General features: G+C 39.3%; 1 protein-coding gene across 2 annotated transcripts in view; it reads left to right on the top strand.

Moving 5' to 3' along the window:
• The window catches only part of CNTNAP2 (contactin associated protein 2), a 1148794-nt gene that overhangs the window by 1021445 nt on the left and 99828 nt on the right, over nucleotides 1-27521 (top strand). For both annotated transcript variants that reach the window (XM_065830092.2, XM_071804698.1), the window contains exons 16-17: nucleotides 5098-5268; nucleotides 27252-27470. In XM_065830092.2, the coding sequence (XP_065686164.1) occupies nucleotides 5098-5268; nucleotides 27252-27470 (390 nt within the window). The remainder of the gene's footprint in view (nucleotides 1-5097; nucleotides 5269-27251; nucleotides 27471-27521) is intronic.

The raw sequence follows: 27521 nt of genomic DNA, 5'->3' as shown, positions 1-27521 counted from the left end.
GAAGAAAGGAAAAAAAAAAACACAATACCACACGCTTGATTTGTTGAACATAATTGTATGAATAATCTCAATCCATTACTTTGTGGCAGAGAACGGTTTTCCATTCACGCATCCATCTTCTCTGAAATAGGAGACTTTTCTTGCATCTTATTCACATAATGGTTTTGATAGAAAATCTGTTTTACTGCAGATGAGGGCCCTGGAGGGTTTGGTCTATTGTAATACATAGGAGCTGCCTGACATTGCAGCATTCATTCTCTAGTGCTATTGCCTAGCAGGGCTAAAAGCACTGACGTCTTTTACTGTCCTGCTGTGATCATTATCCATTTCAATGGGGTTTGAATGTAAAATTGAAATTGATGGTGTTAAAACATGAATTTCAATTGTGCTAAGAACTAAGATATTGATGGGAGCTAGCAATGGAGTTCTAGACAAAAATATTGCAAAGGAGAAGCTGAAAGGCTGCTTGCAATAAACTGGGTCACTGTGTGTTATCAAATTACAGAGCTACCACACATAAAAAGATGTCAGTCCATGTTGCATTGCTCAAGATGAGGTTAATTTGTCCTTGTCAGTACTACAGCCACCATCTCCTTCCTCCTCCCTGAGGTGGGACTTCATGGGAAAAAGTCTTCAAGTCTTTATTCAGTTTTTTATCTGAGATTTAAGGTGTCCCTTCTCATTAATCTTTGTAGTCTAGTGATTACTTGTGGCTATAGACTATCCTGCTTCTTGTAAAAATTATACCTTTGTAATTATTGTACAGTGTTCCGTCTGAGACGGAGTCTTTATGGAGCAGCAGAAGAGACACTTTGTGCCCTACCAATTATAAAGAACACAGTAACTCAAGGTTAGCAAAACTAACGAGAAAGAGGTAAGGCTATTTTGCAGGAGCTTAATGAGTTGGATTTTAATTTCCACAGCAGATAACCAGAGCTGTAAGCGATCTTGACTCATATTGAAAACAGAATCACAAAGTGTTACGTGGTCCATGGAAGCACCTTTGGCAGAACTATTGCTCTGACCCTTGCTTGGGTCCAGGCAAACATCCATAACAGTCTCCTCTGGGGCTGTGCTCAGCACTTGCCTGCCTCTGTGTGCCCCATGTCCTAAGGCTTGATGCCATCACCAGCAAACATGCAACTTTGTGAGAAACACAGACATATTTTGGGGATCTCCACACTTGTCTTGGCTTGCAAACAATTGAAAAGGCTTGTCTGGTGTCTTGATTTATTTGTATTTGTACTTCCATGAAGCAGCATGCTGTATTTAATTGCTCAAACACTAAGCAAGCTTAAAACAGAGCTGTACAAGAGCTGTGGTCTTGGTTACAGAATTGTAGATGAGGTTGCAAAGAAGAAAATAAAATTATAATGTTATATTTCTGACTATACAATAAAAGTCCTCCTTAGCTTTTATGGTATTTTAGCGCTCTGGAAGGAGAAAGGGAGAAGAAAGGGATGGTGCATCTTTGAGCACCTCTTTCTTCCCAGCTACAAAATAGAAACCCTTCTGCCTTCCCCTTCTTAATGTTTCCAAGCCTACTGCATACCTGAAAAATGCTATCCCCCCTACCTTGAGATACAAAGCAAAACATTTGTTGCAAGACTTTCTCAATCACGTCCCACAACATTTGTAAGGTTAAGTTACTCCTAGGAAATAATCATGACACAATAATAATTAACAGGATAGAGAGCAAAGTAGCATTTAGAATGTTCTTTCTAAATCAACTCCCTTTCCTACCTCCTATTAGTTTGGTATCCTTGCTGCCATAACATTTACTCTGTGGTTTAAGTACCAGTCTCCGGTTTCCTCCATCTACTGCTTGCTCACCCTGAAGTGGGAGGAAAATGCCTGTAGGATCAATTTGTTGAGGAAAGTAGTCTCACAATGTACCGAATTTTTTAGTCATAGTGACTGACAAAGGTTCCCAGCAAACAACAATACTAATGTGTGTAAAGTGGATTTTTATTGAAGATTTCCTTAGACAGCCCCTTTCTTATCAAAAGATAGCATTTTATGACAAAAATCATTATGTCTGTTTAGCAAAACATTTCCATTGTACTCTTAATCAAATGTCTTTTTCCCCTGAAAGTGTTTTGAGATTAATGTATACTTGTGTTCCAAAACATGATTTTATCTTTATAGGAATTTGTTATGAATAGTCTTCAAAAATGTCTCTCTCAAGGGGCAGGTTTTCCCATTCAATCTGCACTGTTTGTATTTCTCCTCTCACGAGTGGCATCTGCAGCCAAGGTTTTCTGCAGAATAAAATCAGAGCATTTTGAATAAAATGTAAAATCCTTAGTGATGGACCTCTTCAGTAGAATAGATATAATACAAAATAAAAATGGATTGATTTTGTTTCAACAAAATGGTGACATGCATTTCAATATGAATCCATCAGCCTGTCTGGCCCTGTAGATGTAGTCGGTAGCGGTAGTCTTACTTGTAAGTGTATTGTGGTGGTTTGAAACCTTACCTATACAGCTGGACCCTGTTCAATAAACCCATAGCTGATATCAGTCCTAAAACCTCTGAAATGTATATTTTCCTTTAAAAACTAGGAAAGGGAAATCTTCTCCACTGATTGTGCAAAGAGGAATGGTCACTTAGAGCTGAAAACTATTTCCGTGTAAAGGCAAACCTGCACTTCAGTTATGCACTGTCATGGTTAAGGATTAACGTGGAGTGTCCCAGCATTGCAGAATGAGTCTGTGTTAAATTGCATTGCATACTTTCAGGTTTGGAAGACAATTAAAAACATATAAATAAAATATTACAAAATCAATAGTGGTTTCATTTAGAAACCCCTACTTTTATTTACTTGATTGCAATAGTAATGATTATAATTTATTGTATTGCAATGTAGGCTACAGTTAAAGGATTAGGGTCCCATTGCTCCAGGACTTGACAAAATAAAACAAAAACATGAACCTTTCAACAAATCTATTGTCAATGCATCAGTGGAAGCAATTAGATAAGTGTCTAACTTGTAGTTCTTGAGGTGCATGAGGCTCACAGAAGGTGTAAGCGTGGTGTAAATGTGGGACTTCATGCTGACAGCTGGATGATGCCAACAGGAAGACTGGTCCGTAACCAGCATCCTTGGCCAGAGGGGGAAGCCTGACAGCAGAGCCTGTTACAGCTGCACAGTTTGGCTGCACAGCGACACAGCAGCACACTCACCCTGGTCTGATTTGGGGTAGTGAGGTGACTGGGGAGCCTTTCTCACCAAACAGATATTTGTCTCCATTAGTACGTGAAGTAGGTTCCCTGTAGCGTTCACAGCTCTGTTGCTTTTCATGTGTTGTTTGTGGTTTAGGTTTGTAACTTGGGTAATATTCAGAGAAGGTAAAGCTATGGGACTAAAATACTTACTTCATTTATAAAGACATGCAAGAATTTCTAGAAGGTTATTCAGGACAGCTAAATTAGTTCCTTCACAAGGATTGCGTTAATATATTCCTGACTTTTTGTCTAAGTCCTGTTTATTTCATGTGAGGTTATTCAGCAAGTGGAGTAAAACCTGTTTTGAGGGTCTGCCAGCATCAAATGTAGGTGTTCAGATCTATCTGCAAGTGGGAAAGCATATACGGTAATCCATGTGGATCCTGTACTAACACGTTGACAAACACTAATGCACCTAGACCATAAGCAACCATAGTATTGAGGGAGCACTCTGAAAAGCGAGAGATGGAAGGAAACCATGAATGAAAATAAAATTCTAGACCTTTTCTATCTGTGTTTTTTATCACTAGGTATGTTTTCAGAGAAAGACCTTGCAATTAATTAGCAGACTTTTCTTGCCCAGGCTTGTTTATGATACAAAGTTTATTGACATTGCTACTGAAATTATTAATAATGTTTAATCTGGAGATTACCAGTTTGTCTAAGTAGGGTAAATAGTAATATATGTTTACAACCAGCTGACATAGCCTAGCTGATTAATTCACAAAGCTATATATCTGTGTTATGAATGTACATTTCAACTGTACTAAGCCAATTTCTTTGCTTTTTCACTGTTAAGACATGCATGTACACACATACATACAAAATCTCAGTTACAGCATTCCTCTTGGGATGCATTGAAGTAAATGGAAAGCTGCTTCTTTTTTTCCAAAGCATTCTGCATTCTGCTTTCCTGAGAGACAGAATTAAATGGAGGGAATGGGACTGAAATATGGAAGGCAATAGTATGCATGTATTTAAACATAAATCCTTCTTCTGTCAATTCAGATGTTCAATTTAAATTTCAATAGAGATTAATAAATTACACAAATTACAACACTTTGGACTTGGGAGTGGGCCAGTGGTGCTACATATAAGCAGTATTGAGCTTCTGGAGCTTCAGCATGCTCATTCATATTCACCCAGTGCTAACCAGAGAAATAATAGTGTTGTCACCTAGTTAAATAATCAAATAGTGGATAATCCATCTCCGGGAGTTTTGACTGGAGTGGAAGTAGTTTCTTATTAGCTGGAATTAGCTGGAATACTAAGCACTCAGCTGTGGTGAGTTAATGAGTGATATTTTAATAAATTTCTGAATCTGGATACATAAGCATCCTGGTGGAAGTAGAATGAGTTGTTTCAGTCTCTGGCTGACTTACCATAGCACCTATATCTTATGAATTTTTTTGTCTTTGCACTGTAATACTATTTGCACAGAATGTTGCCTGGCATGCTAGCTAAAGAACTGTTAGAGTTCTTGAATAATACTAATTATGATGTTTCTCCAGTGGAAATGTATTAGGCGACTATTAGGGACATGTGCTAATTATAATATGCATTGCTTAGCTTCACTTATTGGATTTTTCCAGTGATACACAATAGAGATGGCTACCTTTTCAGAAGAAATAGGTGTCGTTCTGTAGAGTAAATTTAAAGACAGATAAGTTACATTTGAGGCAAAATGTACCTGAGGTGAGGCAATCACCAAATCAGTGTTTTATCCAACTGTTTGATCACCCCTTACTGCAGTGTTACTAATCTAAACATGTAGTAGCAACACATTTGTAAATGATCGCGTAAGATACATTAGCAACTTGAAAATAAATGTACCATTAACCTGTCTTTCCTGTCTGTCCCATTCAGGGAACTACTGGAACGCAGCTTCTTTTGTTACTTCGTCATCCTACCTTCACTTCTCCACCTTCCAAGGGGAAACCAGTGCAGATATCTCTTTCTATTTCAAAACGTCAGCCTCAGATGGGGTGTTTCTTGAGAATCTGGGGAACACTGACTTCATCAAACTGGAGCTGAAATGTAAGTATGTGCTTCCTACCACTCTTAGCACCTGAAGCAGGTTCACATCAGATGATAGCTTTCAAGAAATGTGTGTCATTTAGTAAAACGTGTAAGCTCACTAAATTCTGGATAAACTTCCAAATCAAGCTGGTTGACATATTTTAAAGTTGTCTTTTGTAGGAGGATCATTCAAAGTACATTTGGATTGTTTATTGAGGGAAGAAATACAAAGAAGAATACAATGGGCAACATCAGTTATAAAAATGTCACTGACCTAAAAAGAATTTTCAAATTGCCTGCCAGATTTATTTCTTTAAATTGTGCATCTTCATCTGTGTGTTGCTTTTCTATTTTATCATCTCATGGCTTTCTTGGAAATAGAGGAAAGAAAGAAAGAAAGAAAGAAAAAAAGACAGACCATCCGAATCAGAACTCTAAGGAGCCAAAGAGCTGACAACTTGCATATAATATTTAAAAGCCCTAAAAATCTCATAAAAATAAATCTTTATGAGCATTATCTGTTAATAAAATCACTGATCTGAAAAAGAGGGCATAATGATATCAAGAGGCAAGTTAATTTTATTATTTAAACCATTTTTAATAGCTCAGGGGCAAACTTCCCAAGGAACATGCCGAAATCCTCAGCTGCACCTGAATTCTGCTCAGTGAAACAGAAACAGCTGAATTAGGAGGGAAAAATGTTTTATGTCTCGTTTGTTGTCCCTCGACCCAGTTTACCCTGCCATAAATGGGAGCAGTGACAGGCCTGCAGTGCTGTGTGTGGCTGTTATTACTGCCTCCAGTGGCACATTACAGCTGCAGGGTTCCGTGAGTGCAGAAAGCTGCCTCCCTGCACTCCAGCACTGGGAAAAGCATCTGCGATTCCTTTTGCTGCATGAGCAACTACTGGATGCCAAGGACCCAGCTCTAAATATTGATGTGCAAAAGTCAGCGTCAAAAGTCAGTGATGTTGAAAGAGAATAAATTGTTTGCATACCCCAAATAATCTATTTTTATGCAGATTCAATACATTTTACCTGCACACATGTCATTTTAAAACAAAAAGCCATTTTCAACGCTTCCCAAAGTCTAAACACACAAGTTGGAACGTGGAAATTTAGAAACCACCAGGAGACCCCTTTCAAATGTAAATAAATTTCCCCTTCAGGTAAGAGTAAAGTGCCAACTTGCAAGTGGATGACACTTTCTTTCCCTCTTTCTACAAGGAATTTAGTTGATGTTGCATAATCCTAATTTTCAGTAATCTGCAATTAATGCAAATTAGAATAGCTCCTGTTGAGCCACAGGGAATAGTCTCGTTTGTATTAACAAGGGGCACAGCCCAATAATAATAACGTGGCAACTATTTCTGATTTCACTTTGGATTTAAGTAGTACTTTGGGCATCTCCAGAATTTCCCACTCTTCTGTGATATGGAAGGTGGTCTCAGCCACTGTAGTTGTCAGACCAGCAACTTAGCTAAACGGTGACAATAACAGTGAATAAAGGTGACTTGACAGTGACTATAATTATTTTGAACTCAACATGGTTTAAATAATAATAATGCTGCAGTGGCTCGCTGAATAGATGCACCAGTTCAAGAAAGCATGTGGCGGTGTACCCAGAATTAAATAGGACTTTAATTTTAAACCCATGCTTGAGATCCACTGACTTTGCTGTGATCTGTCATATGCATAAATTCAACCGCTGCCTCACCTCCCTGAATCTAAACCTTAGATTTCAAATTCTTGATGTCAGAAATTGAAATATCATTTGTAAAAACAGTCTGTAAGGTCGAACATATTGTTGCTGTTTAGTAAAATACTCTTGATTATGCTGACTATACTTACTAAAAAGTAAAAAGCAGTTGATTTGATGTAGTTGTATTCACTCTGCCCTTTTTTCCTGGAAACCATTTCTTGAAATTTTCATAGCACGAGAAAATAGGCCTTTCTGTGACCTAAATGTTTTACCAGTCACAGCTCAAAAAGAGTTGAATACTGTGGGTTTACCAACAAAGAGATACTAATTCTCTCTTCTGAATTACATGTTTATTTAATGAACATTTGTTTAGTACAGTTTTAATGTTTGTTTCATTCTAGCTTGCACTTACATTTTTTGGAATTTGTCCAAATGAAAAATAAAGTTTCAGAATTTCAGAAGTTCCCTACATGGCTTATAGTAGACTCGGCTGCATCTTAAAAGTTTGTTTCCCCTTTACACCTTTTCCAAACAGCAGACAGGGAAAACTCACATTAAAAAGCTACAGTGATAGCATGCTACTATGAATGTAGCTGAAGTCTTTAGTTATTGTTTATCAAGCAGTTCCTCTGGCAGGCTCATACTTATCACCACTCCCGGAACAGCTGGCAGAGATGTAGAATTATCTGAAGCCTCAGTTTTTACATACATCAGGACATCTACAGAAGCCCATTATTTTTATAGCTGGCTGGTCAGCTGACAACAACTAGGATTGCTGAGAAAGAAGGTAGTCAGATAAGGTGTAAATTTTTCTGTAAAGCACTGCCTCCAGAAACCATATGTCTCTGCTCAAAATTTCCAGATGTTTCTTAAATTAAAACAGGTTTTTAGAGAGAGAAAAAAAAGGATGATTTCTGTTTTAGAGCTTTCCTATACAGTTTTGGGAGGGCTTAACCAAAAATCCAGTCTTCCTATAAAAACACCATTGAGAACAGTTTTTCTCTTATACAAGCCCCCGCTTCCCTTTCCATGGGCATTTTTTTCCTTCTTTAATCTTGACCTACCTTTGGGACCCAGAGGTATTTAAGCTGCTGTCTACAAAGCCTGTCAGGGCAAGTTTCAGACAGTTCATTGTCAGTGCCTTTCATGAAAGCAATCCACCAAAATGTTTTTGTGTCATTTTGAGGAACTGTTTGGTGTCTTTCTCAAAACCCCTCATTTGCTTCCAGACTGTGTACCTGAAAGCACCTGTGAAATTTAGTGTTCACCCTCCTTATAACTATACTGTGTACTTACAGTAGAGCTGGCACTTTTCTTTCAGAGGTGAGAGGAGTTGGCTATAGCATGCAGCACTTCTATAAACTGAAATAAGCTGCCTGTCTCACCAGATACACCTCTCTACAATAAGAGAACCACCTGGTACTGCTAGACAGTTCAGCTGGCCATTGCCCCAATTCATCCAATTCATCCTTTGCCGCTGTCCCTGTGTTCCAGAGGAGACCTCGCACACATGAAACAGAGATGAAACAGCAGCCTGCATGTCATCCAGCAGTGACATGCATCATTCAGGTCTTCACCGTCAATCCTAATGTTCTTTTTTATAAACACTTCAGGGTTGAATGTTGCCAAACAAAATATGCCAAGAATTTTGAATTCTTGAGCTTCCCTCTTCATTCACTTCTTCCTTGTAGTCAATCCTCCTCCCTGAAAATGGTAGTTTTGCATAATGGAGCCTGGCTAGAGCTGCTGAAGTGCAGGGAAATAGGCCTCCAGGATCCTAACTTGAAACTCTGTAGCAGGCAGGGGCGCTACCTGAAATCTAACTGAATATCAACATATCTGACTATGGTCACATGAGCAAGTTTTGTACATTTATGAGATGTGGGTTGAAGACTTCAGAGAGTTATGTCTATATAAACCCAACTACTTCATACCTGTGAGGTGTTTGTCAAATAGACCGCATTTGAATTTTGTGACCAAGAGGAATCCCAAGTTTTGGAAGAAATGTAGTCCTGAAAATAAATTTTGGAAGGAGAGTATTCCTGGGAACTGGGAAAGAAGCCATCACTGTTTGTATCAGATTCCCAGGACACTTGCCCTAGAAAGCCTGTGATGAATTTAACTGTTGGTGAAAAACTCTCTTAATGACACTGTCATATAATTCTAATGAAAAAAATATTCTGCTCAGTTCTGTAGCTCCTCTCATCTCAGTATCTCCAAGCAATTTACAGACACTAATGAATGTGTCTCACTATTATTATTCTGAAGTAAGTAAACAGCAAATTAGTTTCGCAATGGAAAAGAAAAAAAAAATGAGGCTTAGAGAGATAAAGGTCAGTTTGTGTTTGATCCTGGCATGAACATGTAAGAGAGGAAGGAGCTTTCTTATTAATTTATTGTAGAAAGCTAGAAATATTTACAGCCCCTATATTCAGAGATGTCACTTGGCTGATAGCCCCTGCAATGCTAGCTGCCCTAGAAGTCTCCCCTAGGAGTGATCAATGAACTTGGCTACTATGAAAGGGGTTACGTGGTGTAGGTTGCTAATGAGAGCAGCGGTGTGGTTCAGGGTGGGTCTGCATGTTCCATGGGTAAGCAATACTGACAGCACTCTAATACCTAACATTCACACTTGAAAAGTCCTACACTGGTTCTTGTGCATAGCTGTTTCTAGGCTACTTAGATGAGACGTACGTAACTTCTCAAAAATCAGACAAGAGGCAGTGACAGACTAGGGACCATGATTCCCATTGCTGTTTGCTTCTGCCCAGACAGCATTCATTCCTCCAGACTGAAGCTCTAACACAACTGATTAATGTATTTTCTTACAAATTTTAATAACTTCATCACTTCTTTCTTCACAGGCATCTTAAAATTGAATTCTACCATATCAATGAGTATTCCATTTGATACTCTTCAAATTCCCCTATGTCAATGTTAATGCAGCTTGCTTTATTTTTCTAGCTGGAAAGAGAAACTAGTGTGGCCTTTGCTGTTTCTTTTAATGGAGCTGTTATTTTGCTTTCCTAGCAGAAGGTCACATTTTTTAAAAAACATCCCCCTAGGAGAGTATTTTGCAATAGCCACATGTCAAAGAATGCATAGGACACTGAGGAATCTCTTAATCCCAGGGGCCATTAAGAATTTATCAAATTAAATGGGAAAACATTACATTTCTTCAGGGAAATTTTTGACCCAAATATTTTTACAGGAATGTTTGCAAACTCTCATTCCAGGACAATGTGAAAGGTACAAACAAAACCGAAACGAAACAAACCCTAGTCTGAAAATCTGTAAGTGCTATTCTTTTAAAGATTGCTTTTCAGATGAGGTAGGTGATGCAGAATAGCCTGTTATTCAAACGGGGCAATTTGTGGCCCATCTGAGAAAGCCAGTTTCACCTGTATCCTTGCTCCTAATTAGCAGATGGAAATAGGTGCCCAGGCTGGTGGGTGTGAGCCAGCCAGAAGCAGCAGATAGACATCCCAGCTGGGGAAGTGGATAAATATGATAAAACTGGCCAACAGAAAATCCTGCGCACAGGGCTGTGGGGAAATCAGGGCCATCAGTAGCTCTAGTAGTAGGTAGTTTGGACTCTGATAGGCTACAGGTTGCTAGGTACAGGTTGCTAGGTACAGGTTGCTTTACTTTGATCTGCCTCAATGTCAGTATGGCATTCATGACCCTGCAGTGCACAGTGCTGTACAGCATCCCCTCAGCATTACCTCTCTTCTTTCAAGGGTGCTGGAATGCTTTACCCATTGCCATAAATGCCACTTTAATAGTCATTTTATGTGCAGTGTCTTATAAATCAGTTATAGCTCGCATAAAGTTCAAGGTGGGAACTCGTTGGCATTCAAAAAGCATAGTTGTCCCTGACTTTGGCTTGTATTGCATTAAGTACATGCAACACATGGCAAACCATTGCTAGCCCTACCACCCACTAGCTCACCTCAAGTCTTTGCCCTCATTTCCAGTTTACTTTCTGCTACATGCCAAAACACCATATCCTTTGCTACCTTCTTCGTGTATGTTGATCTTTTCCTTGCAGAAAGTAAATATTTACTATACTGCACAAAGTTACCAGATGTCTTAGGCATGTAACAGGAACTTGAATTTAGATCCCTGCTGTCACAGACAACCATGATGCATAACCCCTGTCTAGCTCCCTAAATTTGTCCAGCTCTTGACTGAAAATATTCTGAACTTTCTCCAGCTGGACAACTGTTACAGACTTTCACACCTTTGTTGGTTAGAAATCTTCTAATTCCTAAGAGTTTTGTTTGCATCTATATTGTTCTTTGGCTGAACTAGTTATTTGCCCTTCCTAGCATTTACTCTCCCCTCGTGTATTTATGGAGCAATCAGAAATTTCTCTCAGGTTTTACTTGCAATGTTAAGCAGGCAAACTCGTGTCATCTCTTCTCATAAGGTATTATCTTGTGTTCCTTTCTCTGGTTATGCTAATAAAGTTCTCCCTACTCATTTCACCTTGAATTCTGCTTTCATAAACATAAGCAATCAAAACTATCCACATTAACCCTGATAAAGCCTTACAAGTGCCTTGTACAATGGTGCTAATACCCTGCCCATTGCATCCTAGGAATTTTTGGCCAATCACACTGGGATCTTTTCCGTTTCTGCTCTTTTTGGAAGAAAATCAGATATGCTAGATCTGTAACAATTCTTCCAAAAATGAGAGGGTTTTTTAATCAAATAAGGGTATCCATTACATTGACTCTGTTAAATCCTTTATATGTTTCCATATTCTTTGTATTATGCCACACATTAGAAAGTGATGTCTTCTTTATTTACTGGCATGAGGTGCACTCTTACCTTACTTGACTGCAGGGCAAAATCTGGGCACTGTCATTCAACTATGGTAACTCTGTTAGTTTACATTTTTTTTGTAATTCCCTGTAATTTAAAATAAAAAGTCACATGTAGAACTCAAGTCAACAAACTGATATGTAAAGACTTTCTCATCCTGCTACTCTTTGCAGTGACTGTGTGACTTCTTGCACTAGCTCATGTGGTAAGTAGTAGCAGGATGCCACTTTGAGCTCAGTTGACTTCTCCAGCCCAACTTTGTCACTGAGTTTTCTGCTTTAACAAGGTAAATGGCAAGATGTTCCAAAACAAAGAGGACAAGATTCCTCTCTTCTTGATAGTAATGACTGAATCTGTTTTGCTTCATGACTGGATGTCTCCTTCTGAAGACGAGGTGTCAGAGGCTAAGTCCACTAACAGGCTTAAGCATCTCAGTGCAGCATTTTGATACTCAAAATACGTATTCAGCTGCAGCCTACCAGGAAGTGTGTCAAACCTGTGTGAGCCTAAATTTTCCAAAGTAATTCCCTCAGGATGTATCCTTTAGCGTGCCCAGATGTGCCTGCATCTTTGTGACACCTGAATAGCACAATGAAGAGCTGTGGTTTCACTGGAATGGGCGCTGCTCTACCTATCTTACATGGCCAGACTTGGTAGATGTTCCCGGTGCATTCCTTTTCTCTGCCCACATGGCTTTCGGATGTCTGCCTTCCACTGCACCTATACATCCTCTGATCACTATATTATGAGGAAAAAATGTCTTTGAATATCTCAGTCTTTCCTTGGCCTCTTTGCAGGAATAATGGAATTCTTAATGAGCCACGGAGTAAATGAAGGGATAGATCTAGTGACTAGGAGACCCACCTGAGCTGCAGTTATGTTTTCCTCAAAAAATACTGTAATATTTTAAAATGCTCATCTCAGCAAAGGACAAGTGTGTGAATTTGATAACATCCTGCCCATGGGACTAAAATGAATCTTAGATGTTCTTCCAGTGAGTAAATAGCCCACACAGCCTCCGCAATCACAGAATCACAGTCACAATATGGTTGAGTATGGAGGGGACCTCAGGAAATCATCTGGTCCAACCCCTCTGCTCCAGATTTTGTCCCTAATCGCTGGGGCTTGGGACTCCTGAAAGCTGGTCCTGCTGGTAAAGACTGAGGCAAAAAAAGCCTTAATTACCTCAACCTTTTCCATGTCCTGTGTCACCAGGCCCCCTGCCTCATTCAGCAGTTGGCCAACATTTTCCCTAGTCTTCTTTTTGCTACTTAAGTAGCACTTAGGTGCTTGCAAGCACTTTTTCCTCTCAGGATCCTGATCTCCACCATCTCATGATCACTTTATGTGGTGCTGTCTTCAACCTGGACATCGTCAGCAAGCCTTTCCTTTTTTGTTAGTGTAAGGCCCAGCAGAGCACCTCTCCTCATTGGCTTCTTTTTCGCTTGTGTCACAAAGTTGTAATTGATGATCTTCAGGAACCTTACTTATGCCCTGCTGTGTGGTCCCTCCAACAGATATCAGTGTAGTTGAAGATCTCCATAAGGACCAGGGTCTGTGAACATGAAGTTACTTCCATCTATCTCTAGAAGGTCTCATTTGCTTGTTCCTCCTTGTCATGTGGCCTACAGGAGATACCCACTATGTTGTCACCCATACCACTCTGCTCTTTGATCCTTACCTTTACTTCTAATCACCCCATGCACCAAAGTGCCATGAGTGAGAAAATCTGAAATGGTCCAACCAAGCTGCATTGTTTTCTGAGGCTACATGGCCTGAATCCTGTGGGTCTTCTGGTCCTAATTCATTTAGATGCTTTTAAGAATCTTTTTTCTGAGGATTTAAATATGGTCTTGGTACTCTGTAAACTACTTTTTTTCTTTAAGTTGGACTTTTTAGATAAAGGGTTGGCAATTGCTTGGCTAGCCTATTGAAAGTATAAATTATTCTTTATTATTTTCACCAAACCAATTCCGTTCTGAAATAGAAAAGGATTTTCTGTGGCTAAATGATAAGATATAATGAAAGAGGAGGTGTTTTTAATAATAATGCAATTGTATCCATGATGCTTCAAATATTAATGCACGCAATTGATTTGAATTATGTCAATAGATTGATTCAAGTAGGTTTTTTTTCTCTTTAAATGTTTGTGAAATTATATTGTGGTGAGTGCTAAATGTCCATATAAAGTTTCGACCACAGATTTTCCACCAGGAAGTCAGAGCACATATTTTACCTCCAAGATATCAATTCTGTTTCCCACTCTCCTGTACCCCTCCATGATATTCCTGCTTTGTAGCTTTGTAGATATTTTTTTCCTGCAGCAGAAATGAAATGTAAACAGTGCTAAAGATATCATCTCCCATTTTCGAAGCTCTAACCTGGATGTTGGTAACCATAAATTATTACAAGTATAGTTTTCAGAAAAGAAAATCTTTGTCTAACGCTTTCAATAAAAGAGAGCCACAGTTAGCTGGGTCTATCTACCCTGCCCCCTCACACACACCCTTTTCATATGCAGAGTTAGTACACTAAAAGTGAGTCATATTTTTGCCTTTTTTGTTGTGTTAGTACAGTGCATAGTGCAAGGATCCTTACCTGATGGTGACCCCTGGACAGCCACAGGAAAATAAATAACAACCATGAAAAATTACCTATAAAACAGCCACTACAAATGACAAAAACTTTCCTAGTCATTTTGAAAAATCAATAAATTCATATCATCGTGGGCACTGACCAGACATTAAAGTTTTTTGATAACTACCACCCAGGCATCTAATATCTTTAGAAGTCTTGAACACAATCTACAGCAGAACCTACAGCTAATATGCAAATGTCCTGATTTCATCTTGAATAGACTTAATTTTCTTCCTAATAGCTGGCATAGTGCTGTGTTTTGGATTTAGTATGAGAACAGTGTTAATAATACTCCGATGTTTTAGTTGTTGCTAAATAGTGCTTACATTGAGGCAAGGACTTTTCAGCTTCTCATGCCCTGCCAGCAAGAAGGTGGGGAGTACACATAAAGCTGGGTGGGGCCACAGCTGGGACAGCTGACCCAAACTGGTCAAGGAGATATTCCATACCATATGACATCATAGTACATAAACTAGAGAAAAGTTAGCCAGGGGCCCTGTGTTGAGAACTGTGTATCATTTGGTGGGTGGTGAGCAATTGCATTGTTCATCACTTGTGGTTTTTTTTGGTTTTTTTTGTTTGTTGGGGTTTGGCTTTTGTTTTTTTATAGGGGTTTTGTTTGTTTGTTTTGTGAGTTTGCTTGCTTGTTTAATTTTCCCTCTCTGTCCTGTTAAACCGTCTTTACCTTAACCCACAAGGTTTTTCTTTTTTCCCAATTCTCTCCCGCATCCCACTGCAGAGGGAGGAGTGAGCAAATGGCTGTGTGTGGTGTTTAGCTGCCTGCCAGGTTAAATCACAAAAACAAATTAAACAATAAGAAAAACACCATAGAAGAGGAAGAAAAGGGCATGGGCAATGTACTTTCTCAAAATCACACCACAGAAGAGTGACAGTCTTGATGTCTACTCTTCATGCCTGCACAAGGCTCTTAACACTTCTAGTATGATGCATGATTTACAGTTTTTGCTGATTTTTATGGTATTAGATGTGACATTCGAGAGGAGGGTTGTTATCCTTTGTATCTGCTTGTAAGCACTCAGGCTCATTGCTCAGCATTTTTAGAACTGCACCAACTTCACCAAATTTTTCATAGGAAAAGAAGCTGTTCTCTCAAAAATCTCCCTGTTACTGTACCATGCTCAGACATAATCTAATTTCATGAACATTAGCACCAACTTTTATTTTGCCTTTCATCCACTGAAAAATAACTACCAGTTACATGAAACCCTTTATATGTTGCATGGGAGAGCTCTGGTTTTATGTCTGTGCTTTCCCCTTATTGTGGTGTCTTCTGTTGCATGGGGCCAGTTCAGTTTCATGGTTGGAGTTAAAAGAATGTAATGAATTATATTATAACCCACTACAGACAGGAAAGCACACGCCTCCTTTCCTTTTCCACTCAGTGAACTGATTACAGTTCCCTTTGTGTGAATCATCTCTCAGAAAAGAGACTGGAAGATATTGCTGCTGTATGTTTTTAAGCTTTAGCAACTCTCATGAGATGAATCAACAAGACCTTCAATTGAGTCACCATTCCTTCCTTCCAACCAGCCAAGTAGTTGTTGGAAGAGGGCTGTCTGGATGGGAGGCAACGTCGTCTGTCTAAAATTGTATTTATTGCCGGAGAAGTAAAGCAACTAGGTATTTTTTCAAGCTCTGCTCAAACCATCTGGTGTTTGGCCTTAAACAAGTCCTTTCACATATTTTTGCTTTGGTTCCCTGTTTATGCATGACTGATAGCGTTATTTTTCCTTCTTGACATCCATGGCTGAAAATTGCTACATCAACTAAAATATAATCAAAAAAATAAAAGTTCTTTCGAAGTGTTTATCTACAACACAGCTGGAGTTGTAATTAGCATAACTGAAGTAATTAATAATTATAATAAATATTTATCTTCTAAGGGCATATTTGGCCTCTGCATGATCTTTCACAAGAAAATTTGATACTCTTATTTAAATGCAATATTTTTTATCCCCCAAAGCAATCTAATCTACTGCGAAGAAAGACTGGTATTTCTGTTTCATTGGTTGGTTGATAGCTGAGTTGATTTTAAGGTGAAATAAAAACTGATTCTTAGTTATTACCAAAATCAAATCCCTCCTTATCCTTGTCCTCACACAGATGCTTACTCACGATGAGGAAGATGTTGTATTCAGTTCTGATTTCCCTTCATATCGAGCTCCAGTATAGTTATGTCTTTCCAAATTACTGAAAATTACATGTGTAAGCAGTTTGTCTGCCAGTAGAAAGAAAATTGGTGGCTGTCCAGAAGGTGAGAGAAGCCATGATCATTTTTTTTTACTACCTTGCACCTGGAGAACATTTAGCCAGTTGCAGGTAGCCTGTGTGCTTAGGAAAAGGTCAAGATATGTTTCCAGCAGTTAGAAGTTCCCACTCAGCTGCAGTCAGACAGCAAGTTGGACCACCCTAGGGAACACTTGGGGAAGAGTTGTAAGTCTGCACTTTCCCTGCTCCAGCTTCTGCTCCAAAGGAGTAATCTAATCTTGTGTGTGCATGGAAATACAATGGCTCACTGACATAATTGCTCTCTGCCAGAAACAAGCTGTAGCTGATAAGTGCTGCATCTAACAGATATGCCTCTTCCTGTATGCGACTTCTTAACCTTTCGAGAGCAGACTGTGGTAGTGAAGAGCCCACTTTTAATTCTAGTATTGTTGAAACAGTGCAGCTGTAAATGTGCACTTGAGGAAATCGCTCCACACAGCAGTATCCCAGCCTATTGTTTCCTTAAATACTGGAAAACAGAAGGGGAGGGTGAATAGTGTTGTTAGATGAACTCGTGTAAAACAGCAATAGGGAAGCACTGAAATACACTTGCAGATGTTTCAGAGTATGTAGATAGGGATGGATATCAGTGCAAGTGGCATGTGCACAACAAACTTATGCTAGATTCTGCAGACTAGCCAAAAGATCAGCAGAATAATGTCCTGTAAATTTTTTTAAAAAATTTTGATGTATTTACTTGTAATAAACTGTAATTTCTTTGGCTTTTCTAATGCAATCCATGAGGACTAACCACGCACTAGAGAAAAATGGAAAATGTAGGACTTTGTGATTTACTTTTTGGAACTGAATTATGCAGGAAATGGCAATAATGAACACTTTCAGTTGCCAGAAATATAGAACACACTAACAAAATCTTATTTAGTAGACACTATTAGAATCGCCTAGCCATATGAGTATAGTCAAAAGCCATCTGGGTGCCGTACTCCAGAAATACACACTTACTGTGAGTCATAGACGGCTGGTAATTAATATACTTTTTAGTTTCTTCCTTCAGCCTGCTGCTATCACTGTAGTCTTATCTAGCATGAGCTTCAGCAAAACAGCTCACTGTTACATTGCAATTCCATCCAGAGAGACTTGTATTGAGCTTTAAATATTAAGCAAGAGAGACAACAAAAATATCATCAGCAGCAAACTAATACTGCTACAGTCCATCAGCATTCTTTTTCACTGAAGCTGATGAAAAAAAATTACAGTGCACTTCAACTAGATCCTCACAGAGAGAGCTGTCACCCTCACATTGACAAAGTGTTTCCTGATGTTCAGAGGGGACCTCCTGCATTTCAATTTGTGCCCATTGCCTTTGGTCCTGTCACTGGGCACCACTGAAAAGAGCCTGGGTCCATCTTGTTTACATCTTGCCTTCAGGTATCTGTGTACATTGATGAGATTACCCCCGAGCTTTCTTCTCCAGGCTGAACAGATGCAGCTCTCTCAGCCTTTCCTCATATGTGAGATGCCCCAGTCCCTTAATCATCTTAGTGGCCCTTTGCTGGACTCTGTCCAGTATGTCCACGTCTCTCGTGTACTGGTGAGCCCAGAACTGGACACAATATTACACCAGTGCTGAGTAGAGGCAAGGGATCACATCCTTCAACCTTCTGGCAATAATTTTACTAATGTAGCCCAAGATACCATTTGTGTTCTTTGCTACCATGGCACATTGCTGGCTCATGTCCAACTTGGCATCCACCAGGGATGCCCAGGGCCTTTTCTGTAGAACTCCTTTCCAGCTGTGTGGTTTCCACCATATAGTGAGTGGTGCACGGCGTTTTTCCTCGCCTGGTGCAAGACTTTGCACTTCCCCTTGTTGAGCTTCATGAGGTTCCTGTCAGTCCATTTCTCAAACCTGTCAGGGTCCCTCTGGGTGGCAGCATGGACAACCCTGCTGAGGGTACACTCTGCCCTGCCATCATCTAGATCATTAATGAAGATTTGAAGAGGACTGGAGCCAAGATTGGCCCCAAGAGTACACCACTGGTTACTATCTTTCCTACTTTCCAGCTTCCCTCTGCCTTCTCTTAATCTGTCTTTTCCACAAATTTTTTTCTGTCATTTCCTCTCCCCAGTATATCCCAGAACTCTGGCAATCCCAGACTATGGGAGTCCCAGAATTTCCCAGGATTGTGCTGCAAGGTAGTACAGTACTTCTGAGTCAACTGGTATGTACCGAATATATAAGATTAATTCCACAGGTGAGAATAACGAATTCCAAGGGCTTAGCATGGAGACAATAGGCAAAGATTATTATAGGAAAGGCAGTCTAATTCAACACAGGCAATGAAGGAACAAGAAAACAGCTAGCTATTTAGTCATGATATATGCATATAGATATGTGATAGATATATGAAATGAAATTATGAAAGAAGGATTTTATCATATCTAATTCCCATTATTCCAAAGACATGTGGTTCCTGTAAAGAGAAGTCCAAGACTTAGACTTATTATTTGTCCAGTTGTTTTAATTACTGGTCCAGTTGTAAATCTTACTGAAAAGAACATGTGAAAGTATTATGGAAGAAGAACAATACTGTAGTAAAATTCACATATTTGAAATATACAAGGAAACAATTTGTGTGCAACCTTGTCTTACAGTGTGACAACAGAATCATATGCATAAGAAAACAACAGCTCTTGCTGAATCAGGACACTGTCTTTCAGTAGATCTAATTCCCTGTCCATTCACAAAGAAATGTCACTGCAAGTTTGCAACTACCAGATGTAGTTACTACGCACAGCAGAGACTGAATTAGTGCCTCCAGGCTGCAGCCAAAACCTTTATTTTTAATTCTGATGCGTTTTTTTGGTCTGTAGGATACTTCGAGGTTTTCAAAATGAAAACATTATAGAAAAAGAAACTGAAAAGGTCAACAGAAGCTTCTGAAGAGTTCTGTTTTCCTGAAAATTTGAAGAGGAATTTAATAAATCCTCTTCAGCATAAGTTAGTTTTCTTTAATCTTTGCAAAAAAATACCCTTGGATTTCTACTTGTATCTTTTCTAAATATTGTGGAATCATTTTTACCAAACCCTTAATGGTTGAAGTGATTCAGTTATACATGTTTTTATTCCTTTACCTTTTATTGAGAAGTTAATTTCAGTTCTTCTTCTGATACATGTTTCTAGACTTCCTACAACTGAAGGTAAAATGTCTTTAAAAATATGTTCTCCAGGCAACAAGAATTTCACTGAGCAGAAATCAGTAATGCTGTTACAAAATGTCTGAAGTAATTAATATATCAAAACTAACTTTACAGTTATATTGTCAAAATGCTAATGCTAAAGCAGCCACTGTACTTCCTTTTTCACAGGGAAGTAATATTTTATCAATACCTGTGGTGACATCTCTTCTTTCATATCTATCTCAAGTCTCTGAACATCAAGGCCTGACTAATCTAGCAGCCTCCTACAATGGAGTGACTGTATCAGTGGACAGAAGAGCTACTGATGTCATCCAGACCTCTGGAAGGCCTTTGATATGGTCCTCCACAACATTCTTGATGGTATATTGGAGAGATATGCATTTGATGGATGGACTCTTAGATGGATAATGAACTGGCTGGATGGGCGCATCCAAAGAGTTACAGTCAGTGGTTCAATATCCAAGTGGAAACCAGTAATGAGTGGTGTCCCTCAAGGGTCTGCACTGGGACCGATGCTATTTAATATCTTCATCAATGACATAGACAGTGAGACTGAGTACACACTCAGCAAGTTTGCAGATGACACTAAGCTGAGTGGTGCAGTTGATAGCTTGATGGAAGGGATGCCATTCAAAGGGACCTGTACAGGCTGAAGGGCCCATGTCAACCTCATGAGATCCACAAGGCCAGGTCAGTCTCCAGTATCACTATAGACTGGGTGATGAATGGATTGAGAGCAGCCCTGCCAAGAAAGACTCGTGGATACTGGTGGCGAAAAAATGGGACATGAGCCAGCAATGTGCACTTGCAGGCCAGAAAGCCAAACGTATCTTGGGCTGCACAACAGGAAGTGTGGCCAGCAGGTTGAGGGAGATGATTCTCCTCCTCTACTCCACTGTCATGAGACCCCACCTGGAGTACTATGTCCAGCTCTGGAGTCCCCAGCACAAGACAGACTTGGACCTCTTAGAGTGGGCCTAGAGGAGGGCCATGGAAGTGATCACAGGGCTGAACACATTTTCTATGAAGAAAGGCTGAGAGAGTTGGGATTGTTCAGCCTGGAGAAGGCTCCAGGGAGATCTTATAGCACCTTTCAATATATAAAAGGGGCTCATAAGAAAGATGGGGAAGGGCTTTTTATGAAAGCTTGTAGTGACAGGACAAGGGGGCAAGGGGCAGTGGTTTCAAACTGAAAGAGAGTAGATTTAGACTGGTTATAAGGAAGAAATCATTTACTGTGAGGGTGATGAGACACTAGACCAGGTTGCCCAGAGAAGTTGTTGATGCCCCATCATTGCAAAAGTTTAAGGCCAGGCGGGACAGGGCTCTGAACAACTTGATCTGCTGAAAGGTGTCTCTGTCCATGATAAGGGGGTTGGACTAGATGATCTTTAAAGGTCCTTTCCAACCCAAACCATGTTACGGTTCTCTGATTCTGTGACTGTCCAACAGATTGTTTACTCCCTACAGAAGAACAGCTTGATCTAAAGGTTCAGAAAAACCCTGAGTCTCACTTCTTATTATACTATGTCTTGTGGATGGATTTATGCCATGAAAAGCACATGTTTTTTCCTTCATGACACTTACATAAATGACTGCATAAGATCAAAGAGAGTGTAAAGTTGCATGATTTTTTGTTTGTTTGTTTGACTTGTTGACCTACAAGCAAATGTAGAGTGTGTCTAGTCTGCACAATGAATCCCCATGTTAGAGAGATACCTGAGCTAATTCTAAGAAAGATAGCCAGTCCACATAAATCAGCACTCAGCTATGCTGGGTTTGATCCTAGGTGCAGTGTAGACTCTCATTAGAACTAATTACTCTTGGCACAGCAACATGCTGATGCAGCTGTGCAGCTTCCAGAGCTAGTTCATTTGGCATTTAGCTCAGGGATCACTGCAGTGTTGGGCATAGATGTGCACTGTCATTTGGTCAAATGACTGAAGCTTTTGCTCATTAGTTCAAATGGCCGTTTCATTTGGGAATTAGATAAATGATGAAATCTTCCAGATGCTTAGTCCAATTACTGTAAATATGGTCATTATTTTTGACAACTACCCAATTATTAACAGACAGCCAAGCTACGCAGTAATTCCTGCATTACAGTCAAGCAATTTGGATCAATAATTTATCTCTGAAATGTTTTTTGGTGGCTTTATTTTTTAGTTATGTCCCTTGAGAAGTGTCCTCCTCAAAGCCAGTTCTGTGTTCCAATATGACACTTCCAAGTAGCATTTGTAGTCCTTTCCACATCTTTTCAGCAGCCAGGAACAACCTATCAGTGCAGTTTCATTGTCAGCTTTTGCATGGCTGTCTCTCACCCCTATGCAAATGAGAGCAGCAGGGCAGGTAATAACTTTGGGAAACTGTCTTTAAACTCAGCTGTGTAAGCAGGAAAGGTGGACAAGATAGTTGCTTTCAAATCCTGGAAAGCCCTCTATTCTATCCACAGTCTACTAAAGTTAATGGAAAGGTTTCCATTGACTACAGATATGAGACCTGGTCTTGACCCTGGTGATGAATTCCATATAAAGATACATAAACCACTAGCTCTAGATACATTTAGCATCTCTGTGTGTTGATTAAGTTTTCATTCACTTGCAATCAATTCACTGAATTCTATCTAATGGTTTAGTCAGTGAGCCCTTGGTCAGAGGTGTATTTACAAACCAACTGTCCAGGAAGTTTGGTAGATGTTGCCCTTACAGAGGCAGAATATTTTCAAGCTGCTTTTTTTTCATGGAACAAGCAGGTGAAGTGGAGGGGGAAATATCTGTCTGGCAGGTTTTAGTCTACAGTTTATAGCTTATTGTTGTACACTGTTTTACAGTCAAGCGAGTTCCGATTCTAGCTGTAGCAAGGCATTTATGTTCTAAGAATGGAATTTCAAAAGGATCCTAAAGAAGTTACATGCCATTCCCTTTGATGTAAGTCAACTAAAACATCAGTGAGTCCCATTGCAGCGTATAAAAATACATCAGGGGAGGTAAGAGAAGTATAAGGGAGGAGATGAAAATGCGTGTTTCAGATAAAGCACAATGGGAGAATAGGAGAGAAATAGAGAGGCACACAAAACTGACTGTGAAAAAGGTCGTAATCACTCCTTTTTTTTTTTTTTTTTTTAACAGCTGATTTGTCTTGAGAGCCTCCACCTACTGCTTGGCATGTTGTGTGCACCCACCTGTCTGTCAGCATCTCTTTCTTTTCTGGCAGCCTCATTATAGCTAGAGATCCTAGCCTGCCATTTATCAACAAGGATCAAACTAGGAAAACAGGAAAAAAAGAGACTTGAAACACAAAGAGTTCTAGGAAAATGAGAGACCTACCTGTTCATAGATCTTGAATGCCAGAAAAGTCTATCAGCTCATTTACCCTGACCTTGTGCATATCAAAGGACATAGAAGTGCATGCTACTTCCTATACAGTTTAGCTTCAGAACTTGTGTTTAACTGAAGTATACCTACCAGAAAGCCTTGAAAGGCAGGACCCAAGGAACACAGAATCCCACAGATGCTGCAGCCATAGAATACCAGTTTGAAAGGGAACACAAGGACAAGATGGCCCAGCACCCTCTCCAGCTGAATCTTAGAAGTGGCCAATGTTGGGGAATCCACCACTTCCCTGGGGAGATGATTCCAATGACTGATTGTTCTCATAGTGAAAACCTTCCCTCTTGTGTCCAATTTTAATCTCACCAGGAGTAAATTATACTTATTACCCCTCGTCTTTTCCATGTAACTCCTTTTAAAAAGGGAGTCTCAATCTTCTTTGTAGCCACCCTTTAAATACTGGAACATGGTGATGATGTCTCCCCTAAGTCGCCTTCTGTCAAGGCTGAACAAGCCCAGCGCTCTCAGCCTTTCCTCATATGGCAGCTTCCCAGTCCTTTGAACATCTGTCTGGCCCTTCTCTGGGCCCTCTCCAGACTGGCCATGTCTTTTTTATATAGCAGGGGCCAAAACTGAACACAGGATTCCTGGTGTGACCTGGCAAGCACTGAGTAGAGCGGGACAATGACTTCTTTGTCTCTGCTGGTGATGTCCTTGTTAATGCATCCTGTTGGTTTTCTTTACTACAGCAGCACACTGGTCACTTGTATTGAGCTTGTTGACCACCAGGACCCCCAGGTCCCTTGCCACAGAGCTGCTCCCCAGCTGAGTAGATCCCAACCTGTGCTGCACTCCTGGGTTATGTTTTCCCAAGTGCAAGACCTTACACTTGTCCTTGTTCAACTTCATAGGGTTCTTGTTAGCCCTCTCTCTTGGTCTATGCAGGTTTTCTTGCAGGGTGGCTCGGTCATGTCCCTTCCTTTTTATGGGCAAATGCCTCATAGATTTAGAATGAGGAAAGGGGGGGTTTCTAAATAGAGCTCAAAACAAGAACACAGAACAAAAAAATGGAAAGGGTAGTTTGTTTTCCAGAGCTGCACTTCCATGTTCTGAACAGATGGCTGACAATAACCTGAGATCTTAGAAAATTGAATAGATGAAAGAAACGTGTTCAGATTTGATATATGTAATTGCACAAGGCACAGAAAGAGTAAAACTAAGCCACAAGCCTTCATTTATTGAGTGAATATATGTGGCAGGAGCACATAAGTATTTCACCCTTGGTTGATTTTATGAAGTTTGTGTCACAAAACCTTGTACTGACTGAATATACTAAACCCCACTTTTTTTCCTTTTTAAAAAATTTTGTAATTAAGTGATTTCAGACATTTGCTTACTGTCTGATCCTCATTCTCATTTCTTAGAACAACTAGTTTGTGTTTTATGGTATTTGGTTCAATAGAAAATAAAATTAACATTAGGAAAACTCAATTCCTGAGCTATAAAGTGACTGACCAGTAGAAATCTCTGAGACCCATGCAGCTCATTTTCTACGTGTTTCTGAAAAAATCCCGCACTTGTTCAGTGGGTCAATGCGAATAAATAGTAACATGTGCACATGTATATTAGATGTCTTGTAATCATCTTCTTGAAGAGTCTGGCAGAATAATACCACTGTCATGTCAACCAAGGATGTATTTGACTCAAAGATGCCGCATCATGCAAGAGTTGCATGTGTAGATGATGAGAGATACTGAAAAGTAAACTGTACTTAGGAAAACCCTACCTGTCTACATAACTAGTTACACTGAAAAAGTTTGATGTTGTATTGGGTCTGACTGAGATGGAATCAGCTTTCTCCACAGCAGCCCATACATGCACTGAAAATGGACTCTGATGAAAAGATTTTTCTGGAATGCTTTGCCTTCCCTAGCTATAGAATTAAATATCAAAATATAATATTAATATATACAAATGGTACTCTTATGTCAGAGTGAATAATTTTCTCCATTCTCATTATAAGTCTTTCAGACTGTGATACAGGTTTCAGTTTAAAGACATGCATAAAGCTAGACTATGCAGGCACAGACCTTCTATTTTCTATTTGCCACGTCTCTACACTTTCTCTTTTAAAGGAAGAACAATCTTCCTTTAAAAAATTAGAGATGCTTCCATCCAGAAGACCAAGAGCTTGCAAACAAAGAAGCATTCTTGCAGAGGATTTTAAAATCCTGGATGGGGTGTACTCAAGGTACCCACGAGCAATATCAACAGTGCCATCAGTTGCCTCAGAATAAGGTGAAAAGTCTGCTAAGCGGTCCTTATTTTACAGCCTTGTGGAAAGACAGCTTTTGGGAAGCAAATCAAGCCTGACAGTGAAGAGTTCTGAGGTGGTTCTTCAAAGCAAGAAGTAAAGGAAAATTACACACACGCCTTTGAAAGTAGGCTTGGACACAACATACAATTTAAGTACTGGAGAGACTTTAATTCCTAATTTGCCTGAGTTTACTGGCAGAAATGCTTAAGTTATGAGACACAGTAACATTAAAGTGAAACATCTTTATTTCTTTAACAGTAAGCTTTGTCTCATACAGATTTTCTGTCTTGTAAAGTGCAAAAGGCCAAACAGGCTAAATTCATGGCTTATGAAAGACAGTTAATTCAGTAAATTAAATTATTTTATTCAGCAGAGAACAGGGAGTATAACAGCAATAAAATATGTTTTCAATTTTTTTCTTTTGGAAATATCCAGTTTTACAGAAAAATATCAGAGGTGTCATTTGTATAATAAATTTGTTTTGAGAGAACATTCTCTCTAAAAAGTTTATTCCTATCCTTCCATTTTTCATAAAAAAGCATTTAATTCAGCCTGACATAACCTCATGAAAATCTATTAGGCCACATACCAAAATATTTCACACTGTTTATCAGTATTGTTAGTGATAATGATCATGCAGTGGTGCCTCTACCACGATTGAATAGCATTACTGAGCAAGATTTTTATAAGACTGTTTTATTAATTCAACCAAACAAGAAACCACAGCTGTACTGGAACACTGAGACCATAATTGGGCATCCAAGATTTTTCAGAAAAGTTAAAAGGACACTCTGGCTTTTTGATGTTATATGTGAGAAAAACAAATTAAATGCAACTCCTGATCATCTTTACTTCTGTCTGGTATCTTCCTTTGTGAATGCTATAATTGCTAATCCATTTTCCAATAACCCTTTTACCTGGTGTTTTGCCACCATGATGTAATTAACAGAAAAAAATTATATAAACTGAAAACCAGAGGGACAGTCAATATTATATTTCCTTATTCCAAAGTCATCTATATATTATTAATCACAGTTTATGTTTAATAGTAAGTATAAATTATAAAGTTTGCTGCGGATCATGTGGAGGAATGTCTAGTACGCCTAATGGACATTTGTAAAATTTTTAAACATATTTTGAATCATCCACTATAAATAGAGCACTGTAGAACTTGCTAAGAATCTATTTCTTTTTCAGCTGTAAAATCTCATAGAGGTCATTACCATTGCATCGTAAGTTCATTGTAAAAATTAATTGCCCCTCAAAAGAAAAAAAAAAGGTAGACTTCTTCTGCACCACTTCTTTCTCAAAATGCATATTTGCCTAAAAAACCTGTAGAAACTGGAAAACTGAAGAAAACAAAAATTATTGTCATTGTTTCACGGTCTGTTGATGTTTTCTTCTAAAAGCTGGTGAGCAGGTTTTTCCAATATTATTGAAATTCCTAGTTTAAATAAAAAAAATCATTTTCAAGGATTTGATTTATTTTGCTAAATTTTACAAGCCAAACTGATTTGATTTCCATCACATGCTAGAGAAACTTTTCACAATGACTTCCTTGGAAATGCTTTAACTGCTACTTGAGTTAGAAGGAACTGAATGATGAACATGCTTATAACTTCTGAAAGGTGGCTGAGCAGTACATATTTCTAGTAAATATGATTCCTTTCTGTTTTGGAAGTATAAGTGAATTTGTTTACAATGTAAGACGGGTTCCCTTTTGCTTGGTGTTTCAGCTGCTACGGAGGTTTCCTTTTCATTTGATGTTGGAAATGGGCCCGTGGAAATCGTCGTTAGATCTCCCAACCAGCTCAATGATGACCAGTGGCATCGGGTCAATGCCGAGAGGAATGTCAAACAGGCTAGCCTGCAGGTAGACCAGTTACCCGTGGAAGTCCGGAAAGCACCAACAGAAGGTCACACGCGGCTCGAATTATACAGCCAGCTCTATGTTGGTAAGATGTTGGTAAGAGTGGGTAACTGGGCTTTGCCCACACGTGCTGAAC

This window comes from Patagioenas fasciata, chromosome 2 (assembly GCF_037038585.1).
Source record: "Patagioenas fasciata isolate bPatFas1 chromosome 2, bPatFas1.hap1, whole genome shotgun sequence".
NCBI lineage: Eukaryota > Metazoa > Chordata > Aves > Columbiformes > Columbidae > Patagioenas > Patagioenas fasciata.
This window is presented reverse-complemented; position numbering and strand designations above follow the sequence as displayed.